The 18,268-nt window shown below is 39.0% G+C and overlaps 1 protein-coding gene across 4 annotated transcripts in view; it reads left to right on the forward strand.

The window, feature by feature from the left end:
- Positions 1 to 18,268, forward strand: part of UHRF2 (ubiquitin like with PHD and ring finger domains 2) — a 98,891-nt gene that overhangs the window by 35,014 nt on the left and 45,609 nt on the right. For 3 of the 4 annotated variants that reach the window (XM_010357537.2, XM_030919796.1, XM_030919795.1), the window contains one exon: positions 11,249 to 11,467. The exons of the other annotated variant lie outside the window; for it this stretch is intronic. In XM_010357537.2, coding sequence (XP_010355839.1) covers positions 11,249 to 11,467 — 219 coding nt within the window. The remainder of the gene's footprint in view (positions 1 to 11,248; positions 11,468 to 18,268) is intronic. 4 annotated transcript variants of the gene reach the window in all.

Consider the following 18,268-nt stretch of genomic DNA (forward strand, 5'->3'; position numbering starts at 1 on the left):
GGTATAGGCCGGGCGCAGTGGCTCAAGCCTGTAATCCCAGCATTTTGGGAGGCCGAGATGGGTGGATCACGAGGTCAAGAGATCGAGACCATCCTGGCTAACACCGTGAAACCCCGTCTCTACTAAAAAATACAAAAAAACTAGCCGGGCAAGGTGGTGGGCGCCTGTAGTCCCAGCTACTCGGGAGGCTGAGGCGGGAGAATGGTGTGAACCCGGGAGGCAGAGCTTGCAGTGAGCTGAGATCCGGCCACTGCACTCCAGCCTGGGCAATAGAGCGAGACTCCGTCTCAAAAAAAAAAAAAAAAAAAAAATATGGCTGTAAATAAGATAAGAATGGGAAGTTTTTGCCTCTTGAGTAACAGGAGTTAGGAATGTGGTAGGTTGTGGCAGTAGACAGACTCCTTGTCTTCATTGTAAGCCTTGAGTGTTACCTTTTCAAGTTTGTACACATAAGGAAAAACTTCAAAAAATAGGAAAAGCCTTTTGTGTTTAGCCATGTTTAGATTTTCAGTTGCATAGCATTTGTATTTATTACAGAAATCTTTAAACACTGCAGAACAACAATATGATGAACCCATCACCTTGCTTTAACCATTATCAACTCATAGCCAATCTTAAGACCTTTACTGACCAGCTGCAAGTAGTGCAGTTAGCGGATCGTCTTCAACCACAGCACTTTCTAACTGCCACAGTGTTTGAAGCAAAGCTATGCTCTTTCTTGGCCTCCCTCAGCCAGTGACCAAGTATGGCAGAGCTTCTAGATTTGGCAATTTTTGCCCAATGTTAATTTCACACCTGAGCTTACCATTATGCTTTCCAAGATGTCAGAGTTGAACCACACTCAGGCTTCCTGCCCCTTCCTTCTTTCAAAGTGATAGACCGGCATCATGGTCTAAGGGCTTTTACTGCCTAGTTCTCCTTTCTTTCCCTATCTTTCATAGGTGTTACCTTCATCTTGTCGTCTTTGCCAGAGTATCCAACGGACAAAATGACTTAAAACGGATTCTTTTTAGAGTTTGCAGAAAAAAGTTAACATCAGATCTGAGACTGGTATCCCTGAAATGGTCAGCTTATATGGGTTGTCCCTTGTCTGCTGTTTGGAAACCTTCGATTTCAGGAACATTCCCATTATTTTCTGATTAAAAATGGTTCTCTTTGTCTAAACTGTTTTTGCAAACAATATGGTTTATGCTGAACACTTGCTTCTGGGAATCTGGAATTCTGGTATGTGCTAGGCAGTACATATTATCAGCCCCTAATTACCTTGAACACTTTAATCTGCCCTAGCAGACAATATTTGACCTGTGTTTTCACAGTTGGTTGTTGGAGGCATTAAGCATGCCCTGTGTGACTCCACTAGGAGATGACTCTTCAGAGAGCTTGTGTCTGGTTTCCTCTAGTCACCTCATGTGCCTTTTCCCTTTACTGATTTTGCTTTTTGTTATTGTTTGTTATTTTGCTTTTTGTTATTGTTTGTTTTTTGGCTGTATTAACTCAGCCATGGGTATAGCTTCATGCTGTAATGTGTAGAGGAGTCCTGTGAGTTCTGCTACATCAATGAACCTGGAAGTGAACTTGGAAATGCTGACATACGAAGTGTAACAACAAATGTCACATAAAATTCCCAGTGATTCCTTAACATCAGATAACAAGTCAGTGTTTGTAGTTTCTTAATTATCTGTTTAAAAATGTACTTAGGTTGTTCAAATAAGGTACAAAAACAAACCCCACCCATTGCATTTAGTTGGTAAGTCCTGATCTACAGATTTCGTCCCCCTTTCCCCCCTGTTTATTTCAATAAACTGTGTCATTTGTCTTGCACAATTTTCTCAGTCTGGATTTTACTGATCACATTACTGTAGTGATATTTGACACATTCTTCTGTTATGTGTTAGTTTCCTGAGAAGCTAATAATTAGATCTAAAGTTTGATTTGATTTAAACTCTATTAGATAAGACTACTTGAGAGACAGTGTTTGTTTACCTATGGCTTGTTATGCCATCAGGAGACACATAATACTTTGGTAAGATTCAGGTATTGTCAGCCTGATACACTCAAAATTTGTTACCAGCTTGTATTGTAATTCCCTAGGATCCTTCAAAGGTTGACCAATGACACTGATACTTTTAAGTATTAGGAACTTCCAGTGCCTTTTAACACTTACTTTTAACCTATCCCAGTTGTTACTTTGGTGCTTAGATTGTCTCATCTTTAGCCTGTGGAAGATCCTTTAAGTTTAAAGTGACATAATAGTTTTTGAATGTTTCTTTATGTTCAGGTATAACAGAGTGTTCCAGCCCTGGGTTCAGCCATGTCTAGGAATCCTAGTTATTTTGAATTGGAAATGGTATTTAGAGCACATAGTCTGTGCTGCTCATGGATACGTGTTTGATCATGTTTCTAGATCTTTTCATTGAAACAGAGCTAGGAAATACTTAAATATACCATGGGTGAATATTGATATTTCCAATTAAATTTAGAGGAGGAAAGGGTTATAACTTAACCTCTGTGATTTTATATTTATTTTCTCTTACCCTGAAAATCACAGTTTCTAATGATATCACTGATTTGCTTTACCCTACTCATGGTAGTTTCAGACTAACAATACTCATACTGCAAACAATAGGACTACTGAAAAATTATTATTTTTTATCCTTAGGAAATATATCATTTGGGCTGTCTAGTGAACTTGGTGTGCTTTCACATAACTTGTCATCGTTTATCTTGGTGTTGTTAGGCTACCAGTTGTGTAGTTTCATTTTGCTTTTGGTTTTTAGGGATTTCACACATTTTGTTAATTGTGTTTATATTCATGTGACACATTACATAGTTCTGTAGTTAAATCTCCAAAACAAAGTGTACTAAGAGATGCTGAGCTTCCATCCTGATTCCTTCTATCCTGTTTCTTACCTAGTTTTGTTTTTTGAGACAGAGTCTCGGTCTTTCGCCAGGCTGGAGTGCAGTGGCATGATCTCGGCTCACTGCAGTCTCTGCCTCCCTGGGTTCAAGCGATTCTCCTGCCTCAGCCTCCCACCTAGTTTTTTAAGTAACAATATTTGTTAGTTTAGTTTATGCTTCTGTTTTAATAAAAGTGTATTGTGTATATACGCATTTGTATATATGCCATATACCCATATCTAGTGTATATATGTGTATTTATACATATATACACTAGATAGAAAATAGAACACTACACATACCGTTTTACTCCTTATGATTTTGTAAGTTCATGTATCTTGAAGACCACTTCATAGTATATGTTTCTCATTTCTTTTTTATAGGAGCACAATATTCTGTTATGTAACTGTATCATGTTATCTTGAGGGTTTCCGTTATGGACGTTTGATTGTTTTTAGAACTGTTAAAAATAGTGCAGCTGTAAATAGCCTTTGTATCTTTTCATCAGGAATTCCTGGGTCAAAAAGTAAATGTATAGACAGTGTTTCTAGTAATTAACAGATTCTCCTCTAAGAGGGGAAAATAACACTTTGTATTTGTCAGTAGTATATGAGAGTACCTGTTTTCCCATAGCCTGTCAACAAACTGTAATCAAACTTCATAAAATATTTTAAGTAGATCTATGTCTTAGAATCTTCTTTTTGGCAGAAATATGATATGGATTGAAAGGTGTGATCCTAAAGATGGGGAGATGTGTTGGGCCTAGTCTGAGAAATGTATATCTTAACTAAGGAGATAGAGTTACATTAAACAATCATTAACAGATTATCATAAGTGGGACTAAGTAACTGGATAAAGGCAATATAAGAGGAATTGGAGATAACTCTTACACTTCTAAGAGCATGAAGGGTTTTTCTCAGAGAATATTGAGCACCAGCAGATTATGGGGTAGGGAGATTCCATTTTGGATGCTTTGCATTTGAGGTGCTTCAGGGACATTTCATTTGGAGGTGTAGTTGGTTATATGAATCTGAAAAGTTAGGGCTAGAGTGGAGCTTTGGAGTTATCACTGTATATGTTAAAATATGTGTAACTGAAGATGCCTAGGAAAATATTAGGTAACATTTGAGCATATAATAGGTTCCCAAGTTTAAGAGTAGTTTTATGTTCCTTTTCTGTTTTTGTTGTTGTTGTTTTCTCCTAGCAGTTGACCTACTGTCTCCTTGGCTAGAATTCAAAAATGTACGCTTCGTTTTCATGACTTACCCTCTACAGACTTAACTATGTATATGTATGAGTACATACAGAATGTATGTATAATCCACTGCGTAATTCTCTCCTGGATTTGTACAAATTTAGTTTAGGTGCAGGTATAGCTTAAATTCTCTTGCTGTGGTGTATGGAATGATTTATTTTGCCCTGTCTCCATATAAACATAACTTTATATACAATTTTAAAACTTTGTTGAGGTTCTCTACTTGGTTCAAAATCTTTCCATTCTGGGTATTTAATTTTGACAAAGTTAGGTTAATGGAGGTGGGTTTTTTTGCCACTGATACATGCCTTTTACATGCAGAATGATGATAATGTGTTGTTCAAATAATTTTCACATTACAGCTGAGAAAGGAATCTCATCTGAAATAGAACAGGCTTCTGTCTTACATGGCCTTAAGAATATTGAGGCAGGAAATGAATTTACATCTGTGGAATTAGAAAAGCACTAAAAGATCTAGTTTAACCTCATTTTATAGATTGAGAAAAATTGTTCCTTATTTTTCTCACCAAACCATTGTGAAATAACATGAGTGTATAAACACCAGATGTTGGGCTACAGACTTTAAATTTAGGTTTGACCATTAAAAAATGGGATTGGCCAAGGCAGGCAGACCATGAGGTCAGGAGAGACCATCCTAGCTAACATGGTAAAACCCCGTCTCTACTAAAAATACAAAAAACCAACCAGGCATGGTGGCAGGCGCCTGTAGTCCCAGCTATTCGGGAGGCTGAGGCAGGAGAATCACTTGAACCTGGGTGGCAGAGGTTTCACTGAGCCGAGATCATGCCATTGCACTCCAACCTGGGTGACAGAGTAAGACTCCGTCTCAAAAAAAAAAAAGTGGGGATTGAAATGGAGAAGAGAACTATAGACATAATTTTGTACTTGTCAGGTTCCTTCTTTAACATTATTTCTGCATAATAAAAAGAATACATTTACTTACCCCATTACGTACTGTTCTAAGTGCTTTAAAAGACTTCTCATTTTAGTTCTCAAAACCACCATATGAGATACAGTTACCATTAGGTACATTTTACAGATTAGGAATATAGTCCAAAAGGTTTGGTAACTTTCCCAAGTATACACAGTGACCAGAAGCTAAGTTGAGTTGATGGAAAGTTGAGGGAGAATCTCAGTTGGGAATCTAAACCTAGGCTGGCTGAAAATAGAACATCTTTTGAGTGAAGACACCAGGGTGATACAATGATCCAAAACCTTGTCACATGAGTGGAAGGAAATTCATTAAAAATGGTTTGAATTGGGAAAGATGATGATTGAGGCTGGCAGGGACATTTAGGCTAAGTGTTATATCTGTTGTGGCAAGAGTGTGTCGATTTCTTCATGGACTTAAGGCATAGAATGAGTTCCAAAAGCTTATCTTTGATTCAGTATCAAGTACCTTCTCCTTCCTGTGTCAGAACTATGTGATCACAGAGTGGCTTTTCTTAGAGTTCTGCCCCCCAACCCCCATCACCTGCTGTAAGATCCCACACAGGATTAATATATATTTAATCTAAATGAGTTAGGTATACTATTAGATTCCTGAGCTTTCGTAGTCCTTGTTTGATTTGGAAGAGCCAGGACTAGCTGTTTCTAACTTCAGGCCCACTTTCATTTTGAGCAGGCCACTCTTATTTGGGTAATGGTTCAAGATTTCTTCCCTTAGTTCCTACCTTTTTAATGCTGCCTCACTATGATATGATATTTAATATCACAAATATTCTTATATTTCTGTGACTCTTTAAAATGAGGTTTTAAACTTGAGCATGCATCGGAATCACTGAGGGGATTTGTAAACGTAGATTGCTGGACTTCATTTCTAGAGTTTCTGACTCAGGGTCTGAGATGGAGCCCAAGAATTTGGATTTCTAGCACATCCACAGATGATGTTGATGCTGCTGATCTGGGACCATACTTGAGAACCACTGCTGTAGTAGTCTGGCCTACCTTCGATAGATTAAGCTTTTTAAGAGCACGAACCAGATGTTACTCATTTCTTTGTCCCCCTGCTACCTAGTAATACATAGGAGCAGCTGGTCTTAATTTTATAGAAGCCAGTGTGGACTGTAACTGATTTCTTTGGTCTAATGATATTAGGAAGTTAGGCCTAAAATTGAAGAACCCCGCTCAACATGATTGCTTATGCCTATAATCTGAGCACTTTGGGAGGCCAAGATGGGAGAATCACTTGAGCCCAGGAGTCTGAGACCAGCCTGGGCAACATGGTGAGACCCTGTCTCCACAAAAAGGTTTAAAACTAGCTGGGCGTAGTGACATGCGCCTGTAGCCCCCACTTCTTGGGAGGCTGAGGTAAGAGGATTGCTTGAGCCTGAGTGGCCGAGGCTGCAGCGAGCATGATCATGCCACTGCACTCCAGACTGGGTGATAGAGTGAGACCTTGTCTCTAAAAACAATAAATAAAAATACATAATATTGAAGAACCTTATAAAGCTTTAGGTTCGGGTCAGGTTAGGTTAGTGATGCTTACTATTAGGAAATACACATAAAGCCAAGATACTGCTAGAATTTTTACATGGTTTTGCTTTCTGATGAAATTTCTTGGCTTTTTCTTTTTTAAATGTTACTTTAGAGAGCTGGCTACATATGAAAACTAGAATCTGTTTTTTCCTGACTTTTTAATAATTGCCATTCTAACTGGTGTGAGATGGTATCTCAGTGTGGTTTTGATTTGCATTTCTCTAATGACCGGTGATGATGAGCTTTTTTTTCATATGTTTGTTGGCTGCATAAATGTCTTCTTTTGAGAAGTGTCTCTTCATATCCTTTGCCCACTTCTTGATGGGGTTGTTTGTTTTTTTCTTGTAAATTTGTTTAAGCTCTTTGTAGTCTGGATATTAGCCCTCTGTCAGATGGATAGATTGTAAAAATGTTCTCCTGTTCTGTAGGTTGCCTGTTCACTCTGATGATAGTTTCTTTTGCTCTGCAGAAGGTCTTCAGTTTAATTAGATCCCATTTGTCAATTTTGGCTTTTGTTGCCATTGCTTTTGGTGTTTTGGACATGGAGTCTTTGCCTATGCCTTTGTCCGGCATGGTATTGCCTAGGTTTTCTTCTAGGGTTTTTATGGTTTTAGGTCTTAGGTTTAAGTCTTTAATCCATCTTGAGTTAATTTTTATATAAGGTGTAAGGAAAGGTCCAGTTTCAGTTTTCTGCATATGGCTAGCCAGTTTTCCCAACACCATTTGTTAAATAGGGAATCTTTTCCCCATTTCTTGTTTTTGTCAAGTTTGTCAAAGATCAGACGGTTGTAGATGTGTGGCGTTATTTCTGAGGCCTCTGTTCAGTTCCATTGGTCTATATCTCTGTTTTGGTACCAGTACCATGCTGTTTTAGTTACTGTAGCCTTGTAGTATAGTTTGAATTCAGGTAGTGTGATGCTGCCAGCTTTGTTCTTTTTGCTTAGGATAATTTTGGCTATACGGGCTCCTTTTTAGTTCCATATGAAATTTAAAGTAGTGTTTTCTACTTCTGTGAAGAAAATCAATGGTAGCTTGATGGGGACAGCATTCAATCTGTAAATTACTTTGGGTAGTATGGGCATTTTCACAATACTGATTCTTTCTATCCATGAGCATGGAATGTTGTTGCATTTGTTTGTGTCCTCTTATTTCCTTGAGCACTGGTTTGTAGTCCTCCTTGGTGAGGTCCTTCACATCCCTTGTAAGTTGTATTCCTAGGTGTTTTACTCTCTTTGTAGCAATTGTGAATGGGAGTTGACTCATCATTTGGCTCTCTCTTTGTCTGTTGGTGGTGTATAGGAATGCTTGTGATTTTTGCACATTGATTTTGTATCCTGAGATTTTGCTGACATTGCTGATCATCTTAAGGAGATTTTGGGCTGAGACGATGGAGTTTTCTAAATGTACAATCATGTCATCTGCAAACAGAAACAATTTGACTTCCTCTGTTCCTATTTGAATACTTTCTTTCTCTTGCCCGATTGCCCTGGCCAGAACTTCCAATACTATGTCGAATAGGAGTGGTGAGAGAGGGCATCCTTGTCTTATGCTGGTTTTCAAAGGGAATGCTTCCAGTTTTTTTGCCCATTCAGTATAATGTTGGCTATGGGTTTGTCATAAATAGCTCTTACTTTGGGATACGTTCCATCAAAACTAGTTTATTGAGAGTTTTTAGCATGAAGGGGTTGAACTTTATAGAAGGCCTTTTCCTCGTCTGTTAAGATAATCGTGTGGTTTTTGTCATTGGTTCTGTTTATGTGATGGATTACGTTTATTGATTTGCATATGTTGAACCAGCCTTGCATCCCAGGGATGAAGCCAACTTTGATCATGGTAGATGAGCTTTTTGATGTGCTGCTGGATTCAGTTTGCCAGTATTTTATCGAGGATTTTCACATCGATGTTCATAGGGATATTGGCCTGAGATTTTCTTTTTTTGTTGTGTCTCTGCCAGATTTTTGTATCAGGATGATGCTGGCCTCATAAAATGATTTAGGAAGGAGTTCTTTTTCTGTTGTTTGGAATAGTTTCAGAAGAAATGGTACCCAGCTCCTCTTTGTACCTCTGGTAGAACTTGGCTGTGAATCCGTCTGGTCCTAGGCTTTTTTTGGTTGGTAGGCTATAAATTACTACCTCAGTTTCAGAACTTGTTATTTGTTCTATGCAGGGATTCGACTTCTTACTGATTTAGTCTTGGGAGGGTGTATGTGTCCAGGGATTTATTCATTTCTTCTAGATTTTCTAGTTTATTTGTGTAGAGGTGTTTATAGTATTTTCTGATGGTAGTTTTTATTTCTGTGGGTTCGGTGGTGATACTCTTCATTTTTTTTTTTTTTTTTTTTGAGTCTTTGATTCTTCTCTCCTTTATTAGTCTGGCTAGTGGTCTATTTTATTGATCTTTTCAAAAAACAGCTCCTGGATTCATTGATTTTTTTTTTTTTTTTTTTTGAAGGATTTTTCGTGTCTCTATCTCCTTCAGTTCTACTCTGATCTTAGTTATTTCTTGTCTTCTGCTAACTTTTGAATTTGCTCTTGCTTCTCTAGTTCTTTTAATTGTGATGTTAGATGCTGGAGAGGATGTGGAGAAATAGGAATGCTTTTATACTGTTGGTGGGAGTGTAAATTAGTTCAGCCATTGTGGAAGACAATTCCTCAAGGATCTAGAACCAGAAATACCATTTGACCCAGCAGTCCTGTTACTGGGTGGTATATACCCAAAGAATTGTAAATGATTCTACTATAAAGACACATGCACATGTATGTTTATTGCAGCACTGTTCACAATAGCAAAGACTTGGAACCAACCCAAAGACTGTCAGTGATAGATTAGATAAAGAAAATGTGGCACATATACACCATGGAATACTATGCAGCCATAAAAAAGGATGAATGTATGTCCTTTGCAGGGACATGGATGAAACTGGAAACCATCATCCTCAACAAACTAACACAGGAACAGAAAACCAAACACCGCATGTTCTCACTCGTAAGTGGGAGTTGAACAATGAAAACACATGGACACAGGGAGGGGAACATCACACATTGAGGCCTGTCGGAGGGTGCAGGGCTAGGGGAAGGATAACATTGGGAGAAATACCTAATGTAGATGACGGTTTGATGGGTGCAGCAAACCACCGTGGCACGTGTATACCTATGTAACAAACCTGCATGTTCTGCACAGGTATCCAAGAACTTAAAGTATACATTAAAGAAAGAAAAAGATAAAGAAACTGGAATCTTTCCTTTCTCTTTCAGGGAAAATGGAGGCTATTGGAACATGCTAGGTTCATGTTCTTATAAGTATTGCAAATGGCACAAGTTGATGAACTTGTACAAAGATCAGAAGGGCCATCATCTAGTCCTGTTAAAACTTAAACTTGGGGCTGGGCATGGTGGCTCATGCCTGTAATCCTAGCACTTTGTGAGGCTGAGGTGGGTGGATCACCTGAGGTCAGGAGTTCGAGACCAGCCTGGCCAATGTGGCAAAACCCCATCTCTGCTAAAAATACAAAAATTAACCAGGCGTGGTGGCACATGCCTGTAATCCCAGCTACTTAGGAGGCTGAGGCAGGAGAATCATTTGAACCCAGGAGGTGGCGGTGAGCCGAGATCTCACCACTGCACTCCATCCAGCCTGGCCGACAGAGTAAGACTCCATCTCAAAACAAAAACAAAAACAAACAACAAAAAAACTTGGGGCCTGACATGGTGGCTCATGTCTGTAGTCCCAGTACTTTGGGAGGCTGAGGCAGGAGGATTGCTTGAGGGCAGGAGTTCAAAACCAGCCTCATCAACATAGTAAGACCCTGCTTCTACCAAAGAAAAACATGTTAGCTGGGTATGGTGGCGCGTGCCTGTAGTACAAGCTACTCAGGCACCTCAGGATCGGGGATTTCTTGAGCTCAGGAGTTTGCGGCTACAGTGAGCTATTATTACATCACTATACTCCAGCCTGGGTGACGGAGTGAGACGTTGTCTCAGAAACCAAAACAAAACTTGGGTTAAAAGAATGTAGAGCATGTAGAGCAAGAGCTTGTGTTTTTATCACCCTTCCCAGTCCCCTACTTTTCCCAGCTAGCAGTAAATGTCTTAATAAGACTTTAGCAAGAATTGTTTCGCTCTGGGAAGTCAAATCATGAGTGTATATCATTTAAGTGCCATTACGAATATTCAGTCTCTCATTGAGAATATCTAGATTACAACAGTAATATGTGACTGAATAGATATGTTACTTATAGTTTATTCTAGAAAAAATAGCATATAGCTCCCTCAAAGTAGATGATTGTGGTTCTTGAATGTGGGCTGAACATTTATTTGCCTGACAACCTGCAAGCCATGAAGAGATCCACATCTCCAAGGCCTAGTGGGAATGGGGAGAGGGTTCATGCTCATACTTACAGTAACTACCCTGTAGGTATCACAGTACAGGTGAGAACCCAACATGAAGTAACCCCTGCTATTTAAGGACACTGCAACCTGTTTTACTCTTTCTTTTTGATGATTAACTCAGTAAATTAGGTTTTTCTGTGCATTGCATAAAACTTTAGTTGTCTTTGATAATCATAAGCCATGTTTTATGGTTTTCTCTCTCCTCAGATACCCAGAAAGCGGTACTCTAGAAATGAATGTCAAAGATCTTAGACCACGAGCTAGAACCATTTTGAAATGGAATGAACTAAATATTGGTGATGTGGTAATGGTTAATTATAATGTAGAAAGTCCTGGACAAAGAGGATTCTGGTTTGATGCAGAAATTACCACACTGAAGACAATCTCGAGGACCAAAAAAGAACTTCGTGTGAAAATTTTCCTGGGGTAAGATTGTCTTCACTGGTGCCGTTTAATTACGGAATTAATGAAGGAATGTATTTTTAGGTATTAAGCACGTGCACCTTAGTAAAAAAAGATGGAGTCTATAAAAGATGGAAATTTCCATACTGAAGGAAAATATTTTTATAAATTCTTAAGAATTTTTAAAAGTTAGCGTGGCTTAGATCTTCGACTTTAAGGTTGGAGATACTATTTGGTAGAATGTTAGAAATAACTGAGTGTTTTATTACAGAAATTCTTACCTCATGGGTTTCTTATAGATCGAACAAAGCAATACGTAAAAGCATTTTAGTAACTTAGTAACTATAATTGCTATGAGGATCTGTGATCTGTGTTGATGTAATAGCAGTGGATGACTACTTAACCAGCTGTCTGCTGGACTTCTCAGACTAGCAGTAATTTTCCTTCATGGTAATTTTCAACTTACAGAATTTAAACTTAATGAAGAGAATTCAGAATGCAAAATGTCACCTGAATCAAATCACTCAGATATTTCAGTCATTTCTTTTCCTTCTCCTCCTCTCCCCTTCCCTCCCCTCCTCTTCCTTTTTTTTTTTTTTTTCTTGAGACGCAGGCTCGGTCTGTCGCGCAGGCTCGGTCTGTCGCCCAGGCTAGAGTGCAGTGGCGCGATCTCTGCTCTCTGCAAGCTCCGCCTTCCGGGTTCACGCCATTCTCCTGCCTCAGCCTCCGGAGTAGCTGGGACTACAGGCGCCTGCCACGACACCAGGCTAATTTTTTGTATTTTTAGTAGAGACGGGGTTTCACCATGTTAGCCAGGATGGTCTCAATCTCCTGATCTCGTGGTCCGCCTGCCTCGGCCTCCCAAAGTGCTGGGATTACAGGTGTGAGCCACTGTGCCCGGCCTTCTCTTTCTCTTTCTTTCTTGTTCTGTAGCCCAGGCTGGAGTACAGTGGCATAGTCTTGGCTCACTGCAACCTCCGCCTCCTGGTTTCATGCACTTCTCCTGCCTCAGCCTCCGAAGTAGCTGGGATTACAGGCATACGACACCACACCCACCTAATTTTTATATTTTTAGTAGAGATAGGGTTTCACCATGCCAGCCAGGCTGGTCTCAACTCCTGTCCTCAAGTGATGCACCCGCCTCTGCTTCCCAAAGTGTTGGGATTACAGGCATGAGCTACTGCTCCCAGCTTTCTATCATTAATTTTTTAAGAAATACTTTTCAGATGTTTCCTGAAGTGATAAAGTACTAGGCGTTATTTGAGTTACTGTTTTACACTTTGGAAAACATTGTCACTCTCTCTGTGTCTGCTGCTTCTGAATAATTTGCTGACTAGTCACTAATTTACTTTTTAATAAGTAAAATCTCTATTAATGGTTTCCAGTTCTCTATTATCAGTAATTACATAAACATCCTCGTATATGCATTTTTGTGCATTTCTTTTCTTTAGAATAAATTATTAGATTTGTTGTGTTGAGCACTGAGGGTTTTAGAATAACCCTGACAGTTGTGTTTTTAAAAATAATAATAATAAGCAGCTAAACGAATATTCTTGTCAAGTTCTGATTAACTGGATTAGTGATACAAGGTGACAGATCTTGGAACAATGATTAAAATCTAAAGCAAGGATAGGCAAGCTTATGGCCCACTAGCTGCCTATTTTTGTAAATAAAGTATCATTGGAACACAGCAATGGCCATTGATTTATGTATTATCTATAGCTATTTTTGTGCTGAGTAGTTGCAACTGAGACCATCTTCTCTGCAAAGCCAAAACTACTTACTTTCTGGCTGTTTGTGGGAAAAGTTTGCTGACTCTGAGATTTAAAAATGCGAGGTGTTGAAAACTTAACATTTTAGAAAACAGGTTTCAGAACTTCTTACAAACAAAAGTGTGATTCTATTGCCAGACTAAGGGTATAGCTCAGTCACAGACTTCTAAACAACTTGAAACCCTAATAGGGATGCAAATCATGAAGGAGAAAGCCCCTAAATAAATTGGCTACGTTAGGAGTCTTATAACCTATTTGAGTGTTCAGGTGTACACAATAGAATAATGGCACACATAGCATTGAGCTAAAAAAGCTTGCTGTTAAAAAAAAGATTTCCCGGCTGGGCGCAGTGGCTCATGCCTGTAATCCCAGCACTTTGGGAGGCCAAGGTGGATGGATCATGAGGTCAGGAGTTCAAGACCAGCCTGGCCAATATGGTAAAACCCCATCTGTACTAAAAATACAAAAATTAGCCAGGGGTGGTGGTGCGTGCCTGTAGTCCCAGCTACATGGGAGACTGAGGCAGAATAATTACTTGAACCCGGGAGGCAGAGGTTGCAGTAAGCTGAGATCTTGCCATTGCACTCCAGCCTGGGTTACAGAGGGAGACTCCGTCTCAAAGAAAAAAAAAAAGTTTTCCCAAGTGATCCTGAGGTATAGTTAAGAGTGGGAATACACTGGCTTTAGAAGTGGAACTAAGACTGAGTGGGCCAGGTGCAGTGGCTCATGCCTGTAATCCCAGCACTTTAGGAGGCCAAGGTGGGTGGATCACCTGAGGTCAGGAGATTGAGACCAGTCTGAGACCAACTAGTGAAACCCTGTCTCTACTAAAAAATACAAAATTAGCTGGGTGTGGTGGTGCATGCCTGTAATCCCAGCTATTCGAAAGACTGAGGCAGTAGAATCACTTGACCTGGGAGGCGCAGGTTGCCATAAGCTGAGATCATGCCATTGCACTCCAGCCTGGGCAACAAGAGTGAAACTTCATCTCAAAACAAACAAACAAAAAGACTTGAGTGGAAATTATTAATAGGCAAATACCAGTTAGATAAAGAGAATGGTTATGTGATGGCTATCCCAACAGTACAATACAATGTAAAGTATTCTTTGTCATTAAAGTTTTTACTAGAAACATTAGGAACACAGTAGCTAAAAAGGAGCCATTGTGGCTTATGGATGGAAATTTTTTTTTTTTTTTTTTTTGGAGACGGGGTCTCGCTCTGTCGCCCAGGCTGGATAGCAGTAGCACGATCCTGGCTCGCTGCAACCTCCACCTCCTGGATTCAAGCAGTTCTTCTGCCTCAGCCACCGGAGTAGCTGGGACTACAGGTGCACCCCACCATGCCCATTTCATTTTTTGTTCAAAACCAGGCTGGTTTTGAACTCCTGAGCTCAGGCAATCTGCTTGCCCCGGTCTCCCAAAGTGCTGGGATTATAGGTGTGAGCCACCGCATCCAGAGAAATTTTTTTTTTTTTTTAATGATTAGAAATCTTTTATCCTCACTGGTAAGAATGGATAACAGGTTGAAAGAACAAATGCATTCTGCTGTTGATAGGCATTTTGGGGCTGTTAGAAACAATGCTGCCATCATTGATGTTCTTGTACCTATACCTATATCCTGGCACTTGTGTGCATTAGTTTCTGTAGAGTGTATCATGCCTAGGATTTAAATTACTAGGTTGTAGAATCTGCATCTTCAACTTGAGTAGGTAGAACCAAGTGTCTGTACCAGATTACAGTTCTGCAACAGTATGAGAGTTCCTGTTCTGTTTTCTCATCCATGCTTAGTTTTTTCAGACTTCAGTTTCCACTAATCAGGTGGGTATGTAATAGTATCTCATTTTGGCTTTGATTTGCAATTCTGTAACTCCTAATGGGGTTGAGAACCTTTTCATATTTTTATTGACAAATTGGATATATCTTTTGTGAGGACCTGTTCCAATTTGCTGACTTTTTTTGTTAATTAAATAAAGTTATTCATTTTTAGGAGTTCTAATTATGGAGACTAGGCCATTTCAGTTATATGTGGCAGAAATACCTTTTCTAATTCTGTGGCTTGTCTTTTTCTCCTTATGATGTTTGAATAGTAGTTTTCTTAATTTTAATGCAGTTGAGGTTATCAGAGTTCAAGAAAGTTTTTTTCCTTTATGCTTGTACTTTCTGTGTCTTTCTTAAAGATACTCTTTTATTACCTTCTAAAAGATTTGTGGTTTTGCCTTTCTTTAGGTCTTTAATTGACTTGGAGTAGATTTTTGTGTACAGTGTGAGGTAAGGGTCTAATTTAACTCAATACATATGAGTAAACATTTTTCCTAGCACTGTTTATTGAAAAGCCAGTTTCCCTCCCATTGATCTTCAGTATCACCTCTGTCATATCAAGAATCTTATATTTGATGAATGCTTCTGACTTCTCTATTCTGTACCATGGGTCTGTTTTTTGTGTATCCTTATATCAGTTCTACGCTTCCATAATACAACAGAGCACATGATCCTTCCTTGTTCTTCAAGTAGGTTTTGTATGTTCTTAGCTCTGTGTACTTTCATTTGAATTTTCCAGTCATCTTTTCTCTTTCTGGTATATAGGAATACAAGTATCCTTTGATCTTGGATTCAGTAGCTTTATTAGATTTACTAATTTTAATTTACATGTAGATTGTTTCAAAATGTTTACAATTATAATCATCTGTGAATTCTGAGATTTTTGTCTTTTTCTTTACTTTTGATTTCTTCCTCTTGTCCTTATTTACCATTTGGGCCTGAATTACATTGTTGAGAAGAAGTAGTGATAACAGGCATCTTTTTCCCCTGCTTTCCAAGAGAAAACATACAAAATTTCATCCATAACTATAATGTTTGATATAGGTATTTTGTGGATATGCTCTCCTAGATTTGGTTTGACGGTGTTTTGTGTAGGATTTTTGCATTGTATTAGTGTGTGAAATTTGCATGTTTATTTTCCTATCTCACTGTCCTTCGCAGATTTATACTAGTTTCACAAAATAATTTGGAATCTTCTTTTTCTTATGGTAGAGTTTTGTGTCCTTGTCTTGAATGTTTGGTAGAACTTCTCAATAAAGTCATCTGGGGTTGACTTTTCTTTGTGGGATGGTTCTTTTATGGTTGATTCGGTTTCTGTAATGATCAGAGGACTATTCATGTTTTCTATTTCTGGAACTAGAATTTAATTTTCTAGGAATTTATCCATTGCATCTAAATTTTAAAATCTATTATCATAAATTTGTTGAGTAACTACATCTTTTTAATGTGTTAATCTGTTATGATGTTTTTTATTTCCGAATTTAGTTTGTGACTTCTTGACCATTCTCACCAGAGGTCTATCAGTTTTGTTAGACTTACAAAGAACTAATCTTCAGCTTTGATCCTCTCTATTGTGTTGAAGGTGCAAAGGAAGAAGCAAATAGAGGATGTGATTTTTAATCTGCCTTGGATATTTGATAAGGGAACTTGGAGTTAAAGTTCATGCTTGTTTCTGTTTTTAATTTGTGAGTGCCAAAAAGTGCATATGCTTGAACTAATTCTAGTCATCAAATTCTATTTTCATGTTGTCATTTTCTGTTTATTTTAGCTTTGAAAAAAATTGAAAAGTTTGGAATTCAAAAACATTTTTAAAAATAATGTGTTCACTTACTATTGTAATACAATATTTAGTACCATGTGAACTTATGCTGATTTAGATTTTCATAAGTAAAGTAGTATTTGAATCCTATAGCAAGAAAATTAATTCACCTTACTGAAACTACAGATAAAGGCCAAGCATGGTGGCTTGCGCCTATAATCCTAGCACTTTGGGAGGCCGAGGCGGGTGGATCAGTTGAGGTCAGGAGTTCAAGACCAGCCTGGCCAACAGGGTGAAACCCCATCTCTACTAAAAATATAAAAATTAGGGCCAGGTGCTGTGGCTCACGCCTGTAATCCCAGCGCTTTGGGAGGCCGAGGCGGCCAGATCACCTGAGGTCAGGAGTTCTAGACCAGTCTAGGAAAACTTGATAAAAGGCCATCTCTACTAAAAATACAAAAAAGTTAGCTGGGAATGCTGGTACACCCCTGTAATTCCAAGTCCTTGGGAGGCTGAGGCAGGATAATCGCTTTAACCCAGGAAAAGGTTGTAGTGAGCAGAGATCACACCACTGTACTCCAGCCTGGACAACAGAGTGAGACTCTGTCTCAAAAAAAAAAGAGAAAAGGGCTGGGTGTGTTGGCTAACTCCTATAATCCCAGCACTTTGGGAGGCCGAGGCGGGAGGATCACGAGGTCAGGAGATCAAAATCATCCTGGCTAACAGGTGAAACCCCGTCTCTACTAAAAATACAAAAAAAAAATTAGCCAGGCGTGGTGGCAGGCACCTGTAGTCCCAGCTACTCGGGAGGCTGAGGCAAGAGAATGGCGTGAACCCAGGAGCTGGAGCTTGCAGTGAGGGGAGATAACGCCACGGCACTCCAGCCTGGGCGACTGAGCGAGACTCCGTCTCGGAAAAAAAAAAAGAAAAACCTACAGATACATTTTAGGTTTGGTGTCATTTTTATGGAGTTTATTTACTAAATTTTTTTCATACTTAAGAAATTTCTATAGTGATATACTTAATAAGCCTTTCTTACAGGATACATACTTAATATGCATATCAAGTTATAAGTCACAGGTCACTGTGCTTCGGCCATGCTGGCCTCGGTGTGTTGCTCGGTCACGCAAATATGCTCCTGCCTTGGGGCCTTTGTACTTGAGGTTCTCCCCTATGCAGATACTGATTTGGCTTACTCTGTCTCTTATTTCAGTTCTCTGCTCAAAAGTATCTTCAGAGTGACCTTTCTTGCTCACCCTTTTTAAAATCACATACATACCAGACATAAGCTATTTAAATTCTCCCTTACTCTGAGTTTTTCTGAATTCTTTATTTATGACCCCACATGTATAGTTTCCTATTGCTGCTACAACAAATTACCACAAACATGGTATCTTAAACAATAAATCATAGTACAGTTTGGAGGTTAGAAATCTTAAATGGATTTGGATTTCAGTAGGCAAAAATCATTGTCA

This window comes from Rhinopithecus roxellana, chromosome 16, assembly GCF_007565055.1.
Source record: "Rhinopithecus roxellana isolate Shanxi Qingling chromosome 16, ASM756505v1, whole genome shotgun sequence".
NCBI classification, from domain to species: domain Eukaryota; kingdom Metazoa; phylum Chordata; class Mammalia; order Primates; family Cercopithecidae; genus Rhinopithecus; species Rhinopithecus roxellana.